Here is a 24224-nt window from a genome sequence, read left to right as displayed (position 1 = left end):
AACAAAAAATATAAGCTTATAGGTATCAAAAATATCTATTAAATGAGCCGTCGAACGTTCCAATTGGTTTATTTTTTAAGGAGAAAAAAATTAAAAACTGCCAAAATTTATTTTTTTTTAATTGTTAATAACAAATGGACAAGTGATGGCAAATTCTTGTAATAGGGCTTAAATAGTAGCGGTTACTATTCTCTAAAAGTCTTGAAAATTTTAGCCCAAAACATTCATAACTTTTGACACAAAGCTATTTATTATTTAATTATTTTTTAATTTTTTAATTTTTAATTAACATTGTTTACACAACTTTTTCCAAGTTGAATTTTTGTTTAATATGTTTGTATGATTTTTCCGAATAAGAATCTGCAATAAAAGTGCCTCTTACAATTTTTTCTCGAAAGTCTAATTTTAATTTTAATGTACTAATAAGTATATATAGACAATAACAAGTACCCAATATCAATAAGTCAATTGGCTCAGTAGATAGAGTATAAGTTTTGTAATCCCAAGGTCCCGGGTTCAAAACTAGCAGCAGCAAGTTTTTAATTATTTGAAAAATAATTTTATAAATAAATGTAAAATTATTTTTAAAATTAAATTAAATAAATTAAATAAATAAAATAAAATAAAATAAGATAAGATAAGATAAGATAAAATAAAATTAAATTAAATTAAATTAAATTAAATTAAAATTAAATTAAAATTAAAATTAAAATTAAATTAAAATTAAAATTAAAATTAAAATAAAATAAAAATATAAAATTAAAATTAAAATTAAAATAAAAATATAAAATTAAAATTAAAATTTAAATTTAAATTTAAATTTAAATAAAATAAAATAAAATAAAATAAAATAAAATAAAATAAAATAAATTAAAATTAAAATAAAATAAAATAATTTAAAATTTTTATATTGGCCCAAGTTTGAAAACCAATGTAGGCCCTAGATTAAAAAGCGGGACAAATCGATATTGGACCAAGGTAGATGTCCTAACTTGAACCTCAATAAAAGTAAGGAAACCTAACTTGGCTTTGATTACAACTTAGGTAGAATTTCCACACAGGTCTAGCTATCCTCCAATTAATTTTAGCTTAGCTTAGCGAAAAGGTCTCGGCACGGCGTCTGTTAACCTTCAAGGAACTTGTAGTTTCATAAGAAATGCGTCGATCAGGAAAACCGACTGACGAAATCGAAGTCTTAAGCATCTCGCTTTTTTGAACAACTAATTTTCTTTACTTGATAATCCCTCGAAGATTGAAAAATAAATAGCGCAGCAAATCAGGGACTGTCTTCGTACGATTTTATCCGCGCGATGCAGCATGAAGAAGTTAACTTGAGCGAGGAGGCATTATCTGTTATTTTACACGACATTCCTCGGCGTGTACACACGAAATTGGCAGAGCCGTGTTAAGCAAACATCGTTAACTTGCAGAGTTACCTTTGAGAACTGCAGTTCTTAGAAAAATGATGGGACAGCTCCACGATTGACTGACGCAAACAGCATCGACATTGTCGCGGAATATCGCGCGAGAGACGAGATAAGGCTTCCGTGCAGATTAATCTCGAGTTGACGAGGTTAAAAATGCAATTTTAGCTACAGATAAAAAGGATGACACGTCATTGATTCGCTACTATTCATTCACGCGGAAAAGAAACGTTTTCTTTTCTAAACGATGTCGGTAATTTTTATGAGTCTGAATAAATTTGAAGAAGGACATTTTCGTCTCTTTTTCTCATAATCGTCCTCGATGCCATCTCTATTGCAGGCAAACAATGCATGGAATATATGATTATAAATGATGGAATATGATTTAGCGCGGCGTCGATTCGCACGAGCGCAACGCATTCGTCCTTCTGCGGAAGGAGGAGGGTCCAGCTTCACGATAGCGTCCTCGAGAGATGAAGATAGGCGAAGGATGAGCGAAGGATCGCATATGCGCAAATATTTTCACTAGATCAACGGAAAACATCCGGAGATCCTCTGCTGTACGTTACTAATGTCTGTTGCGAGCACCTGTTGCGTCTGTTCGATTATTGTTAGGTAACACGGTTGATCGTGCACGTTTAAATAAGAGATACGTGATTTTGTAATAAGATAATATCGTACGGAAACGAGAGGAAAAATAGAGTCGCGACTGGACCTTGACTCAACGAACAATATGTATAGCATATATCGACAAATTTCACTCATTTGTGCATATGTTTTCTTTGATTGAAGCTGTTCTTTTTTACCTCGCTTACACGTATTACGAAGCTGAACAACATCAAAGACGAGAGATAGCAAATAGAGAAGAAAATCAAGAATACAATTGATAGAGCTAGTCTAAATTTTTAAAAGTTAGAAGATGCATATGTTGGCATAGGCTTCCTAATTTTATTATGTTGTTAAATCATTATTGCAGAACATGAAACGGTATTATAAAAAACTGTTATATCTAATAGGCAATTTTTAGTTTAGACTTAATTTTCAAAGTTTTACTTTTAGTTTTTATTTAAAAAATACTATCCACAAATAAAGTGGTACGTCAGTACTGGCGACCCTTCGCCATGCTGTTTCAGAAAATTCACTTGCGGATGTTCGAGTAGGCCAAGATTATCGTATTAACCACAATTTTATCAAAGTGCCAATCTGCTGACGCAAGATGATACAGAAAACCGCGTACACGTAACACAACGCTGACGCGGATTCATTGTAGATGCCGCATTTTTCTGCGCGACCCGATAATCATTTCCTTCCATCGAGACTTTTTTCTCTTCGCTACCGGAAACTTTTATCCATTGCTTCCTCACGCCCGCCTCGTGTTCATAATCGTTCGTGATCGGCTCATTCCAGCCTCGTATAGACGCGATTGCCTAGAACAAACGGTCTTAATCGTCAGCGATCGTGGACCATGAATCATCGTTGAGATTTGCGTTCCTGGGATGCGTGGACTTGATCAGCGTGCCATATGAGCCATAAACCGACAAGGCGCAAGTCAAACGGCTTTGTCATCATCCCATCTAAACACCGGGTCTTTAAGGTATATCATATATGCGTGCACGCGTGCAAATGCAGGTCACTGAGCGTTAGACTTTGGCATACATGCGGTTAGGCTCCGTCTGGTCTAGACGACGAGCGATGATAGCGTCTTCGAGGGATAATAGTGACGGCGGATCGGAGGGAATCCGCATGTCGCGGTTGCCGTTCCAAAGTCCGGAATCCATGACGTCTCGTTTAACGAGAAGAGTAATGGAGGAAGGGAGGAGCTCTTGGTTGTCGGATATTTTTTCGATAATACTACTCATTTTCTTCCCTAATGCTAAGGTCGCGGAAGCGATAGACATACAATTATCCCGGCCGACAGCTATTTCAGGAGACGCCACCGTGCAATGCAATTATGCTGAGTGAGCACACGCCATTAAAAATAAATGAGAATTGGAATTATATAATATAATCTGAAATTTCTTTGCTTTTACGGAGTCTTGTTGAATCAAGCAAACTGGTTGTTGAATAAAAAATCTCGAAAGATAAAGAAAAAGATTTCGTCAAGAAGTAAAACCGCAATCGAATTGACAACATATATTCCAGACGAAAAATTGACACTTAAAGGGGAAAAAAATTAATGCTCATATTCAAATTAAAAAATCTTTACTTGAAGCTATTTTTAACTGGTCTTCTTTATGAGCCACAATCTGAATAGTTTTTTCTGTAAAACTACGTTAATTTATGATTTATTTTTGTTGCACTGGATTTTTTGTGTGTCAAAAGAATTTCTTTACTCTTTACACTTTTGTTAAAATACTTCTGAAAGCCGTCAAGTAAAATTGAAATTTGCGTTCTTGAATATACTTGAAAAGAATTCTTTACAAGAGATTGAATGTATAACACCTTAAATTATTCTTTTATTTTTCAAGTTGACATTAATAATCGTCTTGCCACTTGAAATCTTTATTGAATAAATTTGACTTATTTTATATTTATCTGAATTATTCTATATTATGTAATGAAAGATTATTATTTGAATAGGAAATAATATATATAGTAGCTAACTTTTTATTTAATAGCAGAAAATAAAATAAAAAGTGATTACTTAAGCCTGATCATTGAACATCGGCGTAATGTATTTCATTAGAAAGGAAATGTACAGTCACGTTTAGTGCTAAATAACGTGAAGTGAATAACGTGAGCCATTGTATTCAGAAACAAATTTTACACATAAATTTGCTATGTGTACGTCGATAATTTGAGCGACACGTGCCGTATTGTACGCGTTAGCCATTTTTCCCGTGAATCCCTTCTTCCGAATAATCCTTCGTCGCGTTCTGTAATTGCTCCCTGGTGGTCTACGTAACGCTGCGTTTTCCCGCCTTCCCTTGCCAAGTAGTAGAAACACGTTTAATAAGCCGATAAATAGTCATTGCGCAAGTGATTTCGAAAACTGCTCCATTTTTCTACTAGAGATCGCAGACCGGAATTACGGAGTTATGAACGAAGAAAATCTGTCGCTCGACACAGTTACACGAATGTCCTGCAAAAACTAATTGTAAGAAATGTAATGAACAATCGAGATGCGCTATTCCTTGCGTGGAGTGATTTGGATTCCGAGTAGAGGCAATTTCAGCAAATACGTGAATAAAAAAAATAAAATTTTTATACGAGCGAATAATCCAACTTTCGAGATATTTCAGCACAATTATTTATACTTATATATGTGGAATATATGAGTATGGAATACGATATATGTGGAATAAATATCAATGTTTTTGTATTCTAATCTTTTTTGATAGATTCTTAGAATGCATTGATATAATTATTTATGCTATTATCATTTGTACTATCTCCAGTGTCAGGAGTCAATATTTCTTTAATGTATATTTACAGAAAACATATTTACTTTGATAATTTAATCCGAAAACATATGCGCCGTTTCTGCGTCATTTTCTTACATAGCGCCTATCCAGTTTTTACAGAGCATCTTTGACAAACTCTACACTTTTATTTTAAATCAAGGATACATTCAGAAATACAATTTTGTGATAATAAAAGTCGAAATAAACTTATCTAATTTCCGGTTGTTTTTTTACTGCTTTTAAGATTAGATTTGATAAACGTGATAAATTCAGGAATTTCCTAACCACTGTATTGCGATAACAATAAGCGATATGATTTTCGTGTGTAACACTTAAATAGAAATCGATCTGTAAAATAAGGACCATTTTTCGTTTGCCATTATCAGTGATTGAATTATTTCAAGTATGCAACCTTAAGTACGCAAATATTTGATATTAAAAGTGACATCTTTTGTTGTTTATTGCATATTACATGTAGTTTTAATATTCAAAGTTATTATATATTTATATAATTATCCAACTATTATATATTTATCCGAAAGAAAATCTATAAAGACGAACGAAGCAGATTTGATTTTATAAGACTTCTCGCGGTTTGTGATGTATGTTTCCTCTGGACGGAAAATAACTAAATAATATCTACGCTGCACTTACGATGATGATAATGCGACGGTAATAACGTCTCGGGAGTAATTAAAGATAGGAAAAGAGGTGGGACGGTATCGTGATTTTTAATCCGACCAATCTCGTGTTGGAAATTTCCTTTCATTTGGCATTACATAGATGCAAATATAATATATTTCACACGATTATAAATACTGGCCTGAATACTTTGCAAATTGAGAATAGAGAAGAGGAAACCGATTAAAGTTTTACAGCCGGAGGGAAAAAGGTAGCAAAATAGTATCATATATCAATTAATTCTATTATATCGCACATTATAAATTATTCCAAGGATCTACTTCTTGCGTGCGATATCTATATCTTCGGTATTCTGAGAAGGCACGAGAGTTAATTAAAAGTAAGAATTAAAACGTTCTTGCGGTAAAGTATTCAGTTGTTCACACGATATGTCGATACCAACAGTTATTTGAAAATTATGGGAATTCATGTTTAATTATGTTAATTTACATTTTACATCCGAGTTAACGATAATTTAGCAACGAAATTTTTGTGGAAAAGATAATATCATGAGATATTGATCAAATATAAATATTTTTAAATGCGAAAAATGGCCAGAAATTAAAGCGTTTTGACTATATAATCATTGAAAGATTAAAATTTGAAAAAATATACTACTTTTACGTAATATATATAATATATGTAATAATCAACATTTTTACAAGAATATCTTATATAACTTTTGAAATTTGATATTTTAAATGCGGTGAAACGTCATACTACGATATTACAATAGCAATTAAAACAGTTGAAAGAATGACAATCAAGCGCTCGTAAGTCGTTTATGAAAATATTTTTCTTGTACACGTACTCAGTCAGCTTTTGTAAATTCTCAATATTTCATCACAAGTGACATACTTAAAGTTTCATTATAATGTTGTCTTTTATCACCATATAACATTATTTTTTATCACTTCTTATTATTAATATTTATCCGTTAGAATTTTTTAATAAAGACAGTATAATTAATAATCTATAAATATAAGTAAATATGAAAAAATAAATATAAATCTCTTTTAAATATCTTTAACATTCTTTTAGTCACATATATATATATAAATGTAAAAAATTTTGCAAATATACGAAACATACGAAATATACGAAATACGAAGTGCATGTGTGCGCAATAATGGACTCCACATTAAATACATGACAGAAATTTTTAATTATATTTTGAATACTACACTCACAGGAAAAATTTCTGGACATAATGCTATTACTCTTGAACCTATCATAAAATAGGATCGATATAGCGCCAATCATATTTATTATCAAAGTAGAAATATTGCATTCTTAAATGGAAAATTCTTAAATCTAGAATAAAATGACTTTTGATACTATCTTATATAATGTTCTTAGAATGATTTATTAAATTTGTGACAATCTTATGACATTCTAGATTTAAGAATAGACCGATCTGAAGATAGAAATTTCTAATTTAATCTCAATCTTGTTTTATTTTTATACTACATGAGATTGTAATAAGATTAAATATGTCAAAATGTAATAAGATTAAATATTTTTTGTCTTAAAATCCTTTCTGAGAGGGTATTTGAAATTAAAATCTTAAATATTTTAAAAGTCTTATACAAACCAACAATAATGTTAGATGTAAATAATATTGATATTGACAACTTTATATTTTAAAAAATTTTCAATATCTTGAATAGATACCTTTTAAGAAAAAAATTTTCTGGACATTTCAAATTTTTAAAAATCTTTGTTTTTAAATGATATTTGTGAAGCAATTCGAATCTTCGTGTTATCGAATTATTTGGAAATTATGAAACGAAGGATTATTAAATATGCATTTTGTTCATATGTGCGAAGCTATCCTAGAATAGCTTCGAATTAATTAAATATTCGCTACATGATTTACACTGACTACGTTATCGTAGTATGCATTTCTTCAAGGTTCTCGGCGATTTGCATAATTAACCCCTACTGACCCAGTATCGGCGGCAGTATATTCATGTTATTAAAATCTAGAATTGCGCTGCAAAAATTTATTGATTATGGCTCAATATCAACGCCGAGAAGTGAATAAATGTTTAACGTTTAACGATATTATCAATTCCATAACTTAATATTTTAAGGAATTTGAATATTTTTGAAATATATATTTCCTTTTAAAAGATTTTATATTATTATCTTGAGCCATCTTTTCTTTTAGGCAAACGCAGATAAATTTATTTTTAATGTTGTGTGAATTTTAAATATTTTAATATAGATGTTTACACAGTCCTACATTGAAAAAAAGTAATATATTCAATAAGATATGTTATTGCCAATTACAGATATACTCAATACAATAATATATGCTATTGCAGTATCAACATTGTACTTGCATTAATAGCAAATATTATTGTATTGAGTATTTTATGTAATTGTGGCAGCCCGCAATCACATATGTTATTGGCTATTTTACATTTTTTTTTCTGTGCAGAGAAAGATTTTCAAGTTTCAAACATTTGCAACTTTCAAGATTTTTTAAGAACTTTTATTTTTTGAAACAATTCGAATCTTTACGTGTCGTCTTTGTAGTCTTTGTAGTTTTTTCATTAGAAAAAAGATTTGATTTATCGCTAACTTTCCATTAATCGCTTTCTTATTCTTGAAAAAAAGTCACTTGGTGTTTACCATCATCAACAAAGACCAAGTAAAGAAAATGCTTGTTTATTCCGTGTTGCAGACGCGGATTTAGGCATGGGCACAGGAGTAGCGGGTGGTCCCGTCCTGACTCTTCCCGGTTCAGGAGTCAACGCTGCCCTTTCACAAACATGCGCCATATGCAGTGATCGCGCCACGGGGAAGCACTACGGTGCCGCATCCTGCGATGGCTGCAAGGGTTTCTTTCGTCGATCCGTTAGAAAAAATCATCAATACACATGCAGGTTTGCTTGTGTTACAATATTTTTGCGATAAATCGACATCTGTTCAGTGCGCGGTTTAGTGATCTTGAGTTACAAAGCGAGTCCTGAGGCACCAAAGTTATTTTTTGAATATAAAATTATTTCTCTTTTCTTCTTTTCCTATTTTACAGATTTCAAAGAAAGTGTCCGATCGATAGGGATAAGCGAAATCAATGTAGATACTGCCGATTACGGAAATGCTTCAGAGCCGGCATGAAAAAGGAGGGTGAGTTTTCTTGCAAAGTCGTCCGTCGCGCACTGTGCAATTTTATTCTCGAAAGACACGCCTACAAAAATAGATTTTTAAACACCAACTTAAATTCTTACTACTTTTAAATCAATTTAGAAATATATTTATTTGCACGTCACGATTAATACGCATTCGTTTTTTAATTTCGCTTTCGATTTTTTTACACGAACTTATTTTTATAAACATGTCTTGATTATTCTTTTGTCTGCAAGATAAGAAGTTTTTTCAAAAGCTATTTTAACAATTCCTGATGTATAATTTTCATAGCCGTGCAAAATGAGAGGGACCGAATAAGTTGTCGGCGACCTAGCAATGAAGATCCGCCTGACAAAAATAAAGGCCCGTCAAAGGAGGACGTGGTGAAGGCGGATGCACGCGCCGAAATGCTCAGCAAGCAAGTTGGCGGGTTAGAGGTGAGTGAAGACTTAACCTCTAGCTGAATTGAATATTTATAAATAGCGGTTCACCACTCGTTAACAACGAGTGCTCTTAATAGTAAGAAAGTTCGGCGCATCGCTTTCCCCTTTTTATTTCCCTCAATATCATGCACTTATCAATTTTTCTCGTTATCTGAGTGATATAAAACTTATCGAATCCCCTTCTTGAATTGGACGACGATCGAACGAATCGTTTTACTTCTCATACTAAAAATGAAACAATCATAAAGCAATCGTGAAGTGACTTGAAACTATCACGTGTCTTGCAACTTGTGCTGGATATTTGTTATTTTTTAAACATTCTTTTCCAACGCTTTTAATTAACAATTTAAATTCAAAAATATGTTTCGAGGTTGGCGATTTAAATATATTATAACTTATTACATTTTTTATTAGACATTTTAATCATTTCATAACATTTTTGTGCATTTGAATATAAAAATAGTAATTTTTTTTCTTCTGTCTCCTTCTCAAATGTTCCCTTGTAATAATTGGTTTAAAGAACGTGGTATTCTGACATTCGTATAGCTTCAACAACTAGATAGTCCGACCAACGAAATCGATCTCAGTACGAAACGGATAGCTGGATTAAACGACGTGTGCGACAGCATGAAGGAGCAATTGCTAATCTTGATCGAATGGGCCAAATGTTTCGATGAGTTCAAAGCGCTGTCACTGGACGACCAGGTCGCGTTACTGAGGGCTCACGCGGGCGAGCATCTATTGCTGGGGGTGGCGAGACGCAGTAGGAACTTTACGGACGTACTATTACTCGGCAACGATTGCATCATCATGAGGAACTGTCCTGGTACGTAAAGTTCTTATATACGATTAATTAGGGGTTGTACGGTTTCTGTAGCTTTTAAGGTTTCTTCTGCTCGAAACGGAGTCGAGCGTGAAAAATTGCCGATGCGCGCTTCTATAATAAAATGCTTTAAATGATATCTCGAAATACGCGTTTGTTTTGAGAGAAGAGCTTGGACTTTTCACGTCGAACACCGCGACTCTTTAGCACTTTCAGGTATCTCTTCGTCTCGGATTCTTGAAGACGCGTGCATATCTCTCGACAAAGTTTCGTAAGTGCGTTCGACCGTCGATCTGTGCTTCCTATTCATGCTTGTTTCTAACACTTGCATGTTGCATTTCGATTTCACTAAATAACAATATTTTATATATCGAGCCAACATGCTTGGGAAAAGAGGGATGTGGATATGAGAATATGTTTGAGATTGATAACGCTCTTTTTTAGATGAAGATGAATACACAAAGTGAACATTAGGCAAATTTTTATAAATTTTCTCCTTGCGCAAACAATCTATCTCATTGCGTCTCGAACATCTATTTATGCATACAATGTGTAAAATAATTAATATAAATACGAAATGTTTGCAAAAAATAATAAAAATAAAAACTAGAGAATATTTTTATATCTGGGATAATTTAATGCAATGTGAAAGAGGAGTTTCTTTATATTTTAAATTCTTATTTTTTCATTACAGTGTCTAATAGAATTACATCAAGTAAAAAATTTTGACTTGAAGCAGGTTAAATCTACTTGACTCAAAATAGATTAATTTTGTCAAAAAAAATTTTATCAAAAAATTTTTTTACCAGTAAATATTTGTGCGTTAGTATAAAGTATAAATATACATAAGATTGCATGTCTGTTTATTCTAATCGAAAATTCCAGATTTCACGACTGAATTAGAATTTACAGTTACTTATTGATTCATGAATCGCAAAGAGAATCTTCGGTTTCCGTATTATCGATGGCGTATGATGACATGCAGAAATATTAATTATTCCAACGTTAGCGCAGGAAGAGATCCACGTGATTCCTCGCCTCTGACATCATAATTCAATGTGGTTGTAATGATTATAAAGCGGGGCCTTTTAATGAGAAAAAAATTATTATTATTTTAAAGATTTATTCTCTCGGTTTTTTCATTTTGCTTCGAGTCGCGTTTCCGTATCTTTGTATTTTGAATCTTTAATAGATTCGAAAACTTTGGAGAAATTTAAGAAGTTTACAAGAAAACGGAAGATCCACCTCTTTTCAATAAAAGAGATTTGAAAAGATTGATCTTTTTGATAAATATATAAGCGTTTCCCGTATGTGTAAAACGTGTTGAAAACGTTCCGACAGCATGAATATGTGCTTTCTTATCGCGCGAGCGAAGTTATCTTGACTGCCGTCGACAAAACCCGTCAATATTAGAACGATGCGTCTTTTCGCGCAGCTTATGTCAGCATTTTTTTCCCGAAGAGTCGTGTACGCTTGAAAGAGAGTCTCTTCTTCTAAATAGCTGATTCGACGGTAACCTTCACCTTTTTGCTTACGTAATTTTGCCGTCGTAGATGCCATGATTTGTTCGTGGCTAAACGGCCGCTTGGGCGATGCGACGCTTCCTCTGGTTTCCTTTCCAAAACGTTATACCGTCTCATTATAATCCTGTAAAAACCGTAATCAAATTTCAATTTTAACTGATTGACAAGATAAAGTGTAATCAGAACTAATGATTACTTTTATTTGTGGACAAATAATTTTATTCTCGACATATACGTAAAGCGAACGAACGCGCATGCATGTGTGTATATGTGTGTGTGTGTGTGTGTGTGTGTGTGTGAGGGGAGGGAAGGTAATAATTTCATAATATTTTAATATTTTATTGGTAAACATGTAGGTCTTGCCTCAAATACTGGATTTATGTGGTAAGTCACGAGATATAAAAATATCTCTTGCCTAAAACATTTTTCTGCCTTTTGTTATTCTTGTTTATTCTCTTAAAAAAATGTGGCGAATATTATACATTCGAGATTATGTTACGATTATGTTGACGTTTAAACGTGTTTCCAGTCTAAGTGTTTTATACATTTACATATTTTTTATGTAAATATATAAAACATATAATTTTAGTCACACGTTTTTACACGTCTTGTAGTGAATAAAAAACACAAGATATATTTAGTAATAAAAATTAATTTTATTTAAATAATTTCATTACGATTTTATTTCTCGACGCAGACGTTTAATTATCAGTCTTAATTATTATGATGAATCAAGATCAATCTAATTCTTGTAAGTCAGAGTAACTTTGTGAAACAGATGGGTGGTCTTCATAATGTAATATTCTTTTCTTTCTTTCGAAATATACGAGGTCTAGCATTACGCCTGATAAAAGGAACGCCGTGTCATCTATCTTGTCGCCAAGCTAATCGCATTTTACAATGTAAAACATTTTCGGATAGAATATTACCTCTCCTTATGACTAATTTTACTTAATGAAAAGAGTCCTAGTATTGAGGGTCACGTGCGAAGCGCACTCAGAGTGAAATTTTCATAATTACGATAAACATAAATGCACGGATAAATAAATAAATAAAAGTAAAGCAAATCTTATTGATGATTAATTTTCAACTTCGCGTGAGTTCTTGTGAGTTCAACTAGTCAAATATAAAAATATATTATTTATACAAATATCTAAATAATTCGAATATGTGAATTTACAGATGTAATTGAATAATAATTATTTCAGATAATGGTAGATATTATGTTATCGGAATAGATTTCCTCGGCTATGTTTGTAGTCATAATTTTCGCCAGGAAAATTTGTACTCGGTTTATAATGTAATAATGAATCGCAATGCATTGGCAATCTACTATTTTATTAAATAAACGTCTTGTCTGTCGCTGCACGATTACGGGGCTTAGGTGGTTGACTGAGTCCGGAATTCGTGTGTTGTGTGCCACTTTAGAATGCAAAAAGTGTCGATAAACACCGGTGAATTGATACTATTAAGTTGGTCCAAAATATCTTTATCAAATTAAATTTTAGAAAAATATTCAGTTAATATTTATTTGTATTAAATTTAACGGATTTTTTGCACCGACTTGACAATGTCTGCAAGGCGCTTTTTCTTTTCTTATTATTTCACCGGACTCAGTTTCTGTAAGACAAATGAAGGAACAACGGCGTAATCGCGTCTATCAGTAATATCATTGCAATTTGTAGAAGGAAACAATCAGCAGGATCTGGACATCAGTAAAGTGGGCATAAGAGTGATGGACGAATTGGTGAAGCCGTTTCAGAAGATCAAAATTGACGATACGGAGTTTGCTTTTCTCAAAGCCATCGTGTTCTTTGATCCGAGTAAGTGTCCCGTTTATAAATTTGAAGAATCGTCGCGCGACAATTCGGCGATTCGCGACGCGGATTCATTCGTGGTGGAATCGAATGGAATAGAAAAATGTTGCCGCGTGCGGTAGACAATAAATGCGTGCCGTTAATATAGATCGAATACAATTTGCTCGCAACAATCTCTATGCTGTTGCTATCAATTCGGTCTCGTTGAGGCAATCACGCCTCGCGGTTTTGCCAGGCTTTCATAAATAACGCAAATCATCGCTTGTTTAAATATCAATGAGGCAGAACGAAAAAACATAGCACATCCCAATTTGCGTTGATACGTCAAGATTTAATAAGCCGATTAATTTATCGTCGTGATATAATATTTGTTCGTCGATTAATTTATAATTAACGCGATTTGGAGTTGAGAAAGATTGCGATTAAATGACTCTCGAGTAACCGAGATCTCCTCTATCGGGGACACAATCATTCATTCTTCCCTATTATATTCTCCGTTCTTTACAGACGCGAAAGGATTGAGCGATCAGAAGACGGTTCGAGAACTTCGTCACAACATCCAGATAAAACTCGAGAATCACATCAGCGATCATCGCTGCGATCTGCCAGGACACTTCGGCGATATTTTGCTGATGTTACCGGCTTTGCAGTCTATCTCGTGGCAGATGGTCGAACAAATTCAATTCGTTAGACTGTTCGGAGTGGCGCACATTGACAATCTGCTTCAGGAAATATTCCTGGGTGGTACATCAGAGATGAATGGCACTGCCACCCCCTTACCTATCTCGAGCACCGCGCCAGGCAGTTACATGAGCAGCAACGAAAGCCCCAGTAGTCCCCTGACACCAGCAAACACTGGTAATTTGAGCCCGCAAACCGATCAGATGCCTGTCATGATCCTGAGGGATCTTACGCCAAACCAGGATTTCAGATACTTCAAGCAAGAGCCCAGCCTCGAGCCCGAGACCAGCTTCTGACTAGCTTCAGGAGCTCACCTCATCGCTGGATAGCCAACATTCTGCTCAAAAATTGTTGCTCAATTAATAAAACAGCGCGTATTATGTTAGTCGAATCAAATTGTGATCGTTGGCGTTAATCCGTAAAATAAGAGAGGGGTAGGGGAAGAGACGAGATCGACACGTGTCGCAATGTGTGAGAGGAGTTAGCGCGAAAATATCCAGATTTATATAATGATAAATTTAACGGCGCGGCATGCTGTGATCACGTTTCTTTGCGGTTTACGATTAACCAAGGCCCGCACTTGTAGATAACGATTGATCGCCGACCAAGACGAATGTGATAAACGATAAGATCATGTTTTGCCATTTACGTGTTTTTACTGTTATTGTTGCGATTACTATTGTTGCAACAGTATTCGGGCCGTTTCCGAAATCAGAGCTAAAGCTAGAGATCGAGGATAGTGCACTTTTTAGTACAATTATACAGTTGACAATAATAATTATTAGCGATTAACTGGACCAGAGACTAAAACTAATACAATCTCAGTGAGTCCCTATTCATATGTAAAAAGAAGAACCTTGTCATTGATAATTAGGCTCCTAGCCTTGTTACAAATGATTGTAGCATTTCCATTATGCGTAACTAACATTAGTATAAGGCTCGATTTTGTGTGTCTTATCGAAACCCTATCGAAACTTATTAAATTCAGCGAAATAATTTCAAATGCTGATTTAGAAAATAGAAAGTAAAGTAATACTTGACTATTATTTTTATACATACAGAAGTATGTATGCAAGTCGAGTTAAGTAATGAGAAACGACAAAAAACATTAAGCATTGATATTACGAGAAATATATTTTTTTTCTACTATTCCGCTCAGTTCGCAAATCGGATGAATAGCGTTATTGTAGTTTGTGACGTAATGTAAATAGCATGATGCAGCAATGTTTAATATTATTATATTATATATGTAACATTCCATACAGTTATATCGATATAAGCGTTATAGATAGTCTTAAAATAGTTAATGGAACGTACGTGCTAACATAATCATTGAGTGCGGGTTCCCTGTAAAATGAAAAATGCGCCACTGCAATGCAATTTACCATTAGTAATGTAGTGATGAGGAATGCACAGGCATTAGCCATTTTGCGCGTCTAAATCGAGCGAATATCAAGCCGATCTGCCACAGCAATTGTGCTTGATAAAGAAAAATGGCTAGTGCATCTTATCGCAATGTTAGTCGTTAGAGAAAAATGTCAACGTTGACATTTATGGCCGGATAGAAAGCAATAGCATAATAATCAGATAACAAGTAAAATTAATGAGATAATAAGTATGAATTATGATAATTATGTAATATAAATGTATACATATCGATTGTATGAGTATGCATCAATCGCATGGGGATTGAGTTATAATTATAAGAAAAGCATAAACCATGAGAATAATTTCATGCAAATATGACAAAACAGGCCAGCAAATCAATTCCATTTTGAAAATATTCAGTAAATGTGATAAGAGCAGGCTAAGTCTTATGAACATACGTGCGCTAGATCAAATCAAAATTTGCAATAATTTAATAGTCTCCGAACACTATTTTCTCTTTTTTTTCCTTTGGTTAAACTTTTATTGCATTAATTTTATAAACATATTTGCATTGCTATATTCTGTGTGGTTTCTCACGATATGTATCCAGTGTTGCATATATATGTAGACAAAGTTTCACAACACATAGTACTATATAAAAGACATATGTTTTAATATAAGTCGTAGATACGGCAATTAGTCTGACAAATATATATATTTTATATTTTTGTACGAAAAATTTAATAAAAAATTAATATAAGGTAGTGTGCAAGAGAAAAGAGACGCGCGCGATTATCATTATTAATAATAAAACGATATTCAATTGGAAAGTGTAATATATTAGTGTTTTATTTTACATATCTATTAAATATTAAAAATATTTTAATATTGTTTAGTCATGGGTTGTGAAATAGATATTATCACTTTTTGTTGTATGATTCTTTCTATGTTGTTGACAGTTCGAATGTGACTGATTCCATACAAAATATGTGTGTGTGTGTGTGTATATAAATAAAATTTTTGTTATTTAATAAGTAACAAATTATATATAAAGATATTTGTATCTTTAGAGATAAAGAGATATGTAGTTTCAATCTTTAAGACAATAAATTTTATTTAATATTATAAGCTTACATTTATTATATTAGTCACATATAAAAAATTACATTGAATAAATATATAATTATTATGTTTTGATTTATCACATAAAAACAGCAGTATGTTTTAATCCAACTCATAATCTGTTCGTTTTCGCTTCTTAAGATTTATAGCACTCTGTGAAGTTTTGATAAGGTTTGAACCTTTTCGTAGCCATTCATTCAATTGCAACTTGGCCTTCTTACCTGTAAGGAACAAGTCTCTTTCTAATCTTGGTAGCAAACTATTAAGCCTAGGGTCTGAAATAGGATTTTGTGCCCAATCCATAACCAGTCTAAATCGCGACCTAAAGGTCTGAAAAACACAAGACATTAAATAAATATATTCTTTGACGAACAGTTTAAAGTTAACACTTTCAATACAAATACACTTACTAATAATAAACTGTCAGTTAACATTTCGCTATCACTATTGTTGAACTTTCTTAAATACATTCCCAGTTCGTAATAATATGGATTCCACTTATTTAGTTCAACTGTGCAAGCATCTGCTAATAAAATTTCCCTGCAATACATATCAAAAGCAAGCTGTTATAAAATTTTTCCTGATGGATAATAATTCTATTACATATATATATAAAAACATGTACATACCTATACCCATCCTTATATGTTTTGGGTATATCTATATTAACATATGATTCTCTCGCTTTATTCAATGGTTGTGCCAGCCATAGTGGAAGTTCTAACTTTGTACCTGGCTTTAGATCCTTTGACTCGGAAGAAAGATCTAAAAAACCTACAAAAATATTTTCACAACATAAAATACAATAAAAAAACAATGTAATATAAATGTATATAAATAATTTTTTATTTTTCTATGCAAAACGGATATAACATAAGATATATGGCTTTCACTAACATGTAGCTGTTAATTGGAAAACTTAATCACAACATTTATCATAATTATATATTAAAAATTTAATTTTATGAATAAAATTAATTCTATGAATAAAATATAATTTCTCTTATTCTTATTATTATAATATTATATTTAGGATTGATGAAAATAAGCCTCAATGCTTTAATTAAAAAAATTTGATAAAATTTCTGTAAATTTACCTAAACGAGATAGCGTGACTTCTATCCTACATGATATTCGTTCTTCTGTACACAAAATATCCGTCAGAGAAAAATAATCTGGCATATAACTGCAGGCCAATGACATTTTTCCTCTTCTAATACTTATTATTTAAAAATCTCTAAACAACTTTGATATGCAGTTGTATCTGAATCATCTAATTGCACAAATGCACATGCTGATCACGATAATCAGCGCCTCTTATGAAATGTTGGCACAACTTCTATTGCTGTAGATAACAGACACTTATGATAACGTAGAATTTTTTCGTGGCGCCGTTGAAATTCCTTTGTGCACTAGCGGCATCCATTTTCAGAATTGGTACTATGTAGCACATTTATTTTTTGCCACTGTCGATATAATTAACGTGTCAAAATATTGATATGGTTCGAGTATGTGCTAAAATCCGTAATGGTAGGAGTATTAATTTAGTTGTTTATTGAATTTTGCAAAAACAATCCCTATACAACATTTACATTAAGTAAATTATAGATTTTCAATATTAGTAATCATTTTGGGACGCAGCCCATGTTACAAACGCAGCCACTCATAAAATATGCTGAAAGCTGTCCTGTTTTATCAATTATTTTGATTATTTAATTTCAATTCACTAATCTTTTAATATTAATTGTATTTACAGAATTAAAAATCCTTTTCCACAATTAAAGTACAGATGGTAAACAACATAATACGCACGTAAGAATTTTATACAAAAAACAAAAAAAATTTAATATAATTTACAAATTAAAATTTTTTTTTATTTTTTATATAAAATTCTTACGTGCGTATTATGTTACCGTTCGAACTTTAATTGTAGAAAAAGATTTTTAATTCTGTAAATACAATTAAAAGATTATTAAATTGAAAATAATCAAAATAATCGGTAAAACAGGACAGCTTTAGCATCCCCTTAACGGCATTGTGATGCATTGTGAGATTCGTGCGTTTGGTTTGGTCAGAGAGAATCTCTCTAGTCTCTGGTGGTCTCTGGTCTCTGGTTTGGTTCATCTAATTGTGTCGTATTTACGCATGGAAGATTATAGAAGCATGAAAGTGTTTAAAACACGTGTTAAAAGAAAACGTAGCCTCAAAGTCGAGAATTGAAAATAACAAGACGAAAACGTATTGTGATTTTTTATAAAATTTCTTGATCCATCTGCATCGTAAATAACTGGTGAGTTACGAATGAAATAGAAAACTATATCAATATTCAACATCGACTTCTAAATGTTGTTTGTAGCACGTAGACGATTTTTCTAGGAAGCCTATTGTATGTACTTTTGAATGAAAATACAATGGTGATGGAGGAATCAGACGTAGAGCTAGCTTCGGAAAATATACCTGTTCCACAGGTACAACATCCAATAGTCGATAGAGTTAAACGCAACAAAACGGCCTCACGCAAACCAAGATTGAGGAAGAAAGCATTGCATGCATCGATACGTAAGCAAATGGAGTTTTATTTCAGCGACTCTAATTTGAGCAAGGATCGTTTCCTATCAAAACTTTTGAAAGAGAATCCCTGTAAGTATCCTTCCTTGTGTCTTTCTCACCTATATTAATCATTTTAATGAATTTTTATTTAATGTACATAATAGTATAAAATCTCATATTTTAGTTAAAAGATATTAAAATATTAATATTGTAATTGTTCTTGGTCTTTTAGATGTGGATCTTGAAATATTTACCAGGTGTAACAAGTTGAAAGAACTAACTACAGATGAACATATGATCACCACAAACAGGATAGCTAAGGCTCTGCAGGGGTCAACAATGTTGAAAGTATCCGAGGATGGTACAAAGGTCTGTCGAATAACACCGATTCAGACAAAAGAGAATGTTGACCAGTGCACAATTTATGTACAAAACTTACCACCAGAAGCGGATCATGATTGGTTGATCTCTGCTTTTTCCAAATATGGAACTGTAGATTATGTTTCGATTCCACGTTACAAGAGCAATAAGAAGATAAAGGGATTTGCATTTGTGGAATTTGATACACCTAGCCATGCTCAAGAATGCCTTAAGGTAAGAGGAGTAATACTTGTTAATAATTGCCAAATATATCGCTATATAATTGCTATATGAGAGATAATAGTTAAAACTTTTATAACTTGGTGATGTGTTACTTTAATGTTTTACTTTTAGTTTAATATTTTATTTTATAGACATTCCGAAAAAAAGGTTGTGTTTTGCCATCACATGCATCCCCCACTGAGCTATTAAGTATATCGACATTTGAACAATCTAAAAATGATACAATAATTGGAGTGGTTGATGATTCGAAGGCTAAAAAAAAATTGAAAGAGAATGAAGAAGCGTTCAATGAAGGAATAGACTCCAAAGATAATCTATGCGAAGACATAGAAGATAATAACAGCAAACAAAGTAAAAAAAGAAAACATTCTTCGGAAAAATTGCACGTTGTAGACGAAAATGACATTAAAGTCAAGAAAGAGAAAAAAGATATTGCCACTCAAAATATAATAGACGAAGTATCTCAGCAAGACGAAAAAGGAAAGGTACTCAAAGCTGAGTTTGAAGTTAAGGATAATGCCTGTGACACCGAAATAGATGCAACGGATAATAATGATAAACAAAATTTTAAAAGAAAAAAATATTCAGAAAAATTGCCTATTATAGATGAATGCGACAGTAAAATAAAGAAACAGAAAAAAGAAGTACATCAAAGCACGACAAATCGGCGAAATGAAAAGGTACTAAAAGAAGACTCTGAAGGCAAAAAAAATATCTGTGAAATAGGCGCAATAGATGATAAAGAAGATATAAAAGAAGAAAAATATACCCAGGAAAAATTACTTTTAGAAAGTGATACTAAAGCAAAAAAAACTGCAGATAAAACTATAACAGATTGGCAAAATGAAAAAGAACAAGTGCCAAGAGAAGAACTCGAAGACAAGAATATTTATAGTAATGAAATAGATACAGCAGATAATCAACAAAATCCAAAGAAAAGGAAAATTTCAGAAAAATCGTACAGTAAAGATGAAAGAGACAAAGAAAATACAGAAAATCAAGAGAAAAGTCGCAATAAAGTTACAGAAAAAAAGAAAGGGAGACACACTGTAAATGACACGATCACTGTAGAAGACATTAGTGGAGAAGCGATAAGAAAGGAATATCAAAAACCAGCGACGAGTTCAAATAAAAATAAAACAACAGAATTGGAACATCCGTTTAACGAGGATGAGAATATTGAGACAGATGTTTTATCACAAACTGAAAAACATTCGACAAGAGATTTCGGTACGAGAAGTAGCGATATCGAGGAAACTGATGAAAGAAAGAAAAAAAAGAATCGGAAAAAGAGAAATAAAATTCTGGGCAATGATATTTACAGTAAGATAGGATTGCAAGTAATGGCAAAATCAGATTGGAAACGTCTCCGAAACAAATATTTAGATTTGCAGCGACATAAAATGTCACAATTGAAAATGCATTTGAGAAAAGCTGAAGGAGAAAGAGGCGGAATTATGACAAGATGGTATCAGGCAGACTGGTCTGTAATACACATTACCCGTAAATCTGAACATGCATTGGATGAATTAATACATGAAAATGATGACGAGAAGCCTAATAAGGAAGAAAAGTCTTGTGGACGCGTTAATTATGCACCAGGAATTATAGTAAAAGTCGAAATGGATGAACCTTGCACAAATGTGCAAAGTTTTAAGGTGATAATGATATCATTAAAAAAAGAATTTTTGCCATAAATTAAAATTTAATTTATGGCAAAAATTCTTTTTTTAAAATTTAATTATTAAATGTTACATCTTTAATCAGAACTTTATAAATGTATGATATTATGTTGAGAATTGAATTTTAGATGGAATTAAGAGACACTTCAGTGAAATATATAGATGTAACAGCTGATTCTTTTGAAGCCTATGTAAGATTTGATTCGGCAGAAGCTGCACAGGTATTTACCCACAAGAGTTACGAAGGAAAACGCTTCACTGTTTTAGAAGGTATAAATATTTTATATAAGTAATATTGATTTTTTAATATTTTGCAACAATGTCCGATGTTCTCTACGTATACCTGTAGTACATACATATACAGATATATAGAACATACAATTCAACGTATCTTCCAAATACGAGCCTCCCTAGATAGAAAGGTTTTAAAAAACAGAATACTCTTAATGGCTCATCTGGCTTTCCATTGAAGAAAAGAAGCATATAAAACTTTTCTGCAGAATCAAACTTGAGTGTAACTTTAGTGTAACAGACTAGGAAGCCGATTCTTAAACTTGTACAAAAAAAATTTACATATGAAATTAACCCTACGCATTCATCAATACATTTACTTTTAGATCTCATATTATATACTAATCGTTGAACGCACAGTGTTATTTTCGTATTAGATTTTTTGTACAAATTCAAGAATTAATCCCTCAGTGCATTATTTGCTGCAACAGTCGTTCTTTTGATATTTTTCGTATTGCAAATAATATATTCATTACTAACTTTATCATTTTTCTTCCAGGTGATGAAGAGAAAATATATTGGGAAAAAATAGCGAAAGATAGGATGGAAAAATTGAGTAGAAAAGGAAAAGTCAACCAAAGAGGGCGTACTAAATTGCTAAAACGAGCAGAAAAAGAACTTGGAAAATGTATAAAATTTGATCAGGATTGATTTGTGGATTATTATTCGCTTTTATATATTTTTTGCATATGCACACACGCGTGCGCGCCTTATGCCGTCAAATCCACATAATACATATACATGGCATATAAATAATGACACTATTATACAATTAAAATCATTAAAGAAAATTTAGAAAAATTAACTTGTATAAAATTTAATTTCCTTTGTCATTTATAAGATTTATCATTATAATACATATTTTAATATTTATTCTAATATACACTTATTTTTAAATCTACCATCTTCCTCTGCCTCCTCCTCGACCTCCACCTGAACGATTAAATCCACTACCTCCTCTGCGACCTCTGAATCCTCCGCTATTGCCGCCTCTGTTACCAAAGCTGCCTCCTCCTCTACCGAAAGATCCTCTGCTACCACCTATACCTCCTCTGCCTCCAGCGTTTCTTTTCATGACCCTGCCAGGACCACCTCTTTTCTGTTCTCCAGGAGGTTTTGGCAAGAACCTTTGAAGTGGTAACAGCTTTAATGGGTCAATATACAACTGTAATCACCAAGCAATAATTAATAGCATGCACATACAATATTCATATACAAATGTTGAGACGATGCCTAACTGTGTGAGAGCAGCTAACTTGTAATCTTAGGTTTAATTTCCTTTCATGTAGGTTTTAATTTTATAAGAGATTGAAAATTGAAAATTATGATAAAGCAATGTAAAATAATAATGGTAATCCAAAAATATTTTAATGAGATGAAGGTATGATAAGATATATATATTTTTTATATAATTATAATTTAAAAGGTTGTAATACCTGAACATTTTTTTCGAAACTGGCAGCCTTTACATTCTCTGATAATTTAATGGATACGTAATAATCACGAATATTACCAAATATTTCATCTATTTTGCCAATCTGTTGCTTGTTCTCTGTGTAAATTGGTGCATTGAAAAAGGGAACTTGTTCAATATCAACTTTAAGAATCAAGTCATTTTCCACCGTCCATGTGAAATGCCCCAGTGCTGTTACCGTCTCTGGAGGTCCTTGGTCAAATCTATAGTAGATAAAGAAGGAAACAATTTAATTCTTTGAAATTTTAGGATGCCAATAAAATATATTACACATTCGAGTAACCAGTTATTTACATCTTTTTATATATGAATTATGATCATTGTTATTTTTGTTGTCACAAATAATCCAAAAGATATGATTGATTATTGTATATGCCAAACTTCTTTGTTTTCCATATGTCCTATATGGACTGACTTAATAGTTATTGCGATATTAATGAGATTACCCTCTGCCTCTGTCAAAACCGCCACCCCGACCACCCCTATTAAATCCGCCGCCACCTCGGCTGCCTCTGAAACCACCGCCTCCTCTACCACCGCCGCGTCCTCCGCGGAAAGACATAACCTGTTACAGAGTATGTCAATCATTATTACGCTGACTATAAACAAATTATTCCATAAGATTTATGTTTTATATATTTTGTATAAAAATCTATCTATTCTTATTTAAAAATAAATGGAAAAAAACGTTTCTTCAACAGATATACTAATCAAAATATACACTGTATATATTTAGGTTAGTGTACTATTAAGAGTACACTATTCAAGTAGAATTTTTTCTTCTATATCTCTATCAAAGATAGAAATTTGTAAAACGTGTACGCGATATAAATCTTGCAAAATAATAGTGTAAATAATTACTTACTTGCTTGTTCGATTACAGATATTCCTTACTTCCTTTGGAACACGTGTAAACCAGTGATTTCCCGGTAGCATACGCCGACACGCCGTATGCCATAAGGTCGCAGGGCGAGGGGATGAAGACTAAGCCCGGATTTACAATAGGTGTAGTAAGCCTTATGCCATAAGAAACTGACCAATTATAATTGAATGTGAGAAGAATAAACAAATATAATTGGTTAATTCCTTAGGTCTTAAGGCTTACTACACCTATTGTAGATCTGGCCTTAGGGCAAGGATCAATTATATTAAGGGTGTGTTCGAGGAGACGCTATTAGCTGGTCTGTTCTTTCTAGCTGC

At 32.6% G+C, this 24224-nt stretch overlaps 4 protein-coding genes across 12 annotated transcripts in view; 2 read left to right on the top strand and 2 right to left on the bottom strand.

The window, feature by feature from the left end:
- Positions 1 to 16427, top strand: part of LOC105834497 (hepatocyte nuclear factor 4-gamma) — a 37863-nt gene extending 21436 nt beyond the window's left edge. For 6 of the 7 annotated variants that reach the window (XM_036289880.1, XM_036289879.1, XM_036289878.1 and 3 more), the window contains 6 exons: positions 8202 to 8403; positions 8553 to 8647; positions 8939 to 9084; positions 9637 to 9916; positions 13101 to 13259; positions 13761 to 16427. In XM_036289880.1, coding sequence (XP_036145773.1) covers positions 8202 to 8403; positions 8553 to 8647; positions 8939 to 9084; positions 9637 to 9916; positions 13101 to 13259; positions 13761 to 14230 — 1352 coding nt within the window. In that variant the 3' untranslated portion in view covers positions 14231 to 16427. The remainder of the gene's footprint in view (positions 1 to 8201; positions 8404 to 8552; positions 8648 to 8938; positions 9085 to 9636; positions 9917 to 13100; positions 13260 to 13760) is intronic. The other variant, XM_036289881.1, reaches the window with a different exon arrangement.
- On the bottom strand, positions 16396 to 17746 carry LOC105834499 (DNA replication complex GINS protein PSF3). 2 transcript variants are annotated; one of them, XM_012677031.3, is made up of 5 exons: positions 17522 to 17745; positions 17054 to 17198; positions 16835 to 16964; positions 16646 to 16754; positions 16396 to 16577 (listed from the first exon to the last, which is right to left on the bottom strand). In XM_012677031.3, the coding sequence occupies exons 1-5, from the start codon at positions 17625 to 17627 to the stop codon at positions 16561 to 16563; spliced, it is 507 nt and encodes a 168-aa protein (XP_012532485.1). In that variant the 5' UTR covers positions 17628 to 17745; the 3' UTR covers positions 16396 to 16560. The 2 variants fall into 2 exon arrangements, with proteins under 2 accessions (XP_012532485.1, XP_012532484.1); XM_012677030.3 differs by having other exon boundaries at positions 16399 to 16754; positions 17522 to 17746.
- Positions 17747 to 18434: 688 nt separating this feature from the next.
- LOC105834500 (la-related protein 7) lies at positions 18435 to 22351 on the top strand. Of its 2 annotated transcripts, none has more exons than XM_012677034.3 (6): positions 18435 to 18714; positions 18781 to 19064; positions 19207 to 19568; positions 19709 to 21235; positions 21388 to 21529; positions 22050 to 22351. In XM_012677034.3, the coding sequence occupies exons 2-6, from the start codon at positions 18836 to 18838 to the stop codon at positions 22199 to 22201; spliced, it is 2412 nt and encodes an 803-aa protein (XP_012532488.2). In that variant the 5' UTR covers positions 18435 to 18714; positions 18781 to 18835; the 3' UTR covers positions 22202 to 22351. The 2 variants fall into 2 exon arrangements, with proteins under 2 accessions (XP_012532488.2, XP_012532487.2); XM_012677033.3 differs by having other exon boundaries at positions 18436 to 18714; positions 18801 to 19064.
- On the bottom strand, positions 22202 to 24060 carry LOC105828618 (probable H/ACA ribonucleoprotein complex subunit 1). Its single transcript, XM_012667066.3, has 4 exons — positions 23890 to 24060; positions 23471 to 23589; positions 22987 to 23227; positions 22202 to 22715 (listed from the first exon to the last, which is right to left on the bottom strand). Exons 2-4 carry the CDS (start codon positions 23584 to 23586, stop codon positions 22449 to 22451), a joined length of 624 nt encoding a protein of 207 aa, XP_012522520.1. The 5' UTR covers positions 23587 to 23589; positions 23890 to 24060; the 3' UTR covers positions 22202 to 22448.
- Between the last annotated feature and the right edge of the window lie 164 nt (positions 24061 to 24224).

The sequence above is a fragment of the Monomorium pharaonis genome, chromosome 7 (assembly GCF_013373865.1).
Source record: "Monomorium pharaonis isolate MP-MQ-018 chromosome 7, ASM1337386v2, whole genome shotgun sequence".
Taxonomy (NCBI): Eukaryota; Metazoa; Arthropoda; class Insecta; order Hymenoptera; family Formicidae; genus Monomorium; species Monomorium pharaonis.
The sequence above is the reverse complement of the archived record's forward strand: the minus strand, read 5'-3'. Positions and strand labels throughout refer to the sequence as shown.

What these genes read in the sequence shown, in the direction of transcription:
- LOC105834499 (XM_012677030.3), bottom strand. Translation starts at nt 17,627, where the DNA reads ATGTCATTGGCCTGCAGTTATATGCCAGATTATTTTTCTCTGACGGAT. An exon ending in AGTCACGCTATCTCGTTTAG is followed by an intron (nt 17,199 to 17,521) that starts GTAAATTTACAG and finishes ATATTTTTGTAG; the next exon opens with GTTTTTTAGATCTTTCTTCC. An exon ending in TAACTGACAGTTTATTATTA is followed by an intron (nt 16,755 to 16,834) that starts GTAAGTGTATTT and finishes TGTGTTTTTCAG; the next exon opens with ACCTTTAGGTCGCGATTTAG.
- LOC105834500 (XM_012677034.3), top strand. Translation starts at nt 18,836, where the DNA reads ATGGTGATGGAGGAATCAGACGTAGAGCTAGCTTCGGAAAATATACCT. An exon ending in ACTTTTGAAAGAGAATCCCT is followed by an intron (nt 19,065 to 19,206) that starts GTAAGTATCCTT and finishes TTGGTCTTTTAG; the next exon opens with ATGTGGATCTTGAAATATTT. An exon ending in ACGCTTCACTGTTTTAGAAG is followed by an intron (nt 21,530 to 22,049) that starts GTATAAATATTT and finishes TTTTTCTTCCAG; the next exon opens with GTGATGAAGAGAAAATATAT.
- LOC105828618 (XM_012667066.3), bottom strand. Translation starts at nt 23,586, where the DNA reads ATGTCTTTCCGCGGAGGACGCGGCGGTGGTAGAGGAGGCGGTGGTTTC. An exon ending in GGTTTTGACAGAGGCAGAGG is followed by an intron (nt 23,228 to 23,470) that starts GTAATCTCATTA and finishes TATCTACTATAG; the next exon opens with ATTTGACCAAGGACCTCCAG. An exon ending in GTTTCGAAAAAAATGTTCAG is followed by an intron (nt 22,716 to 22,986) that starts GTATTACAACCT and finishes TGGTGATTACAG; the next exon opens with TTGTATATTGACCCATTAAA.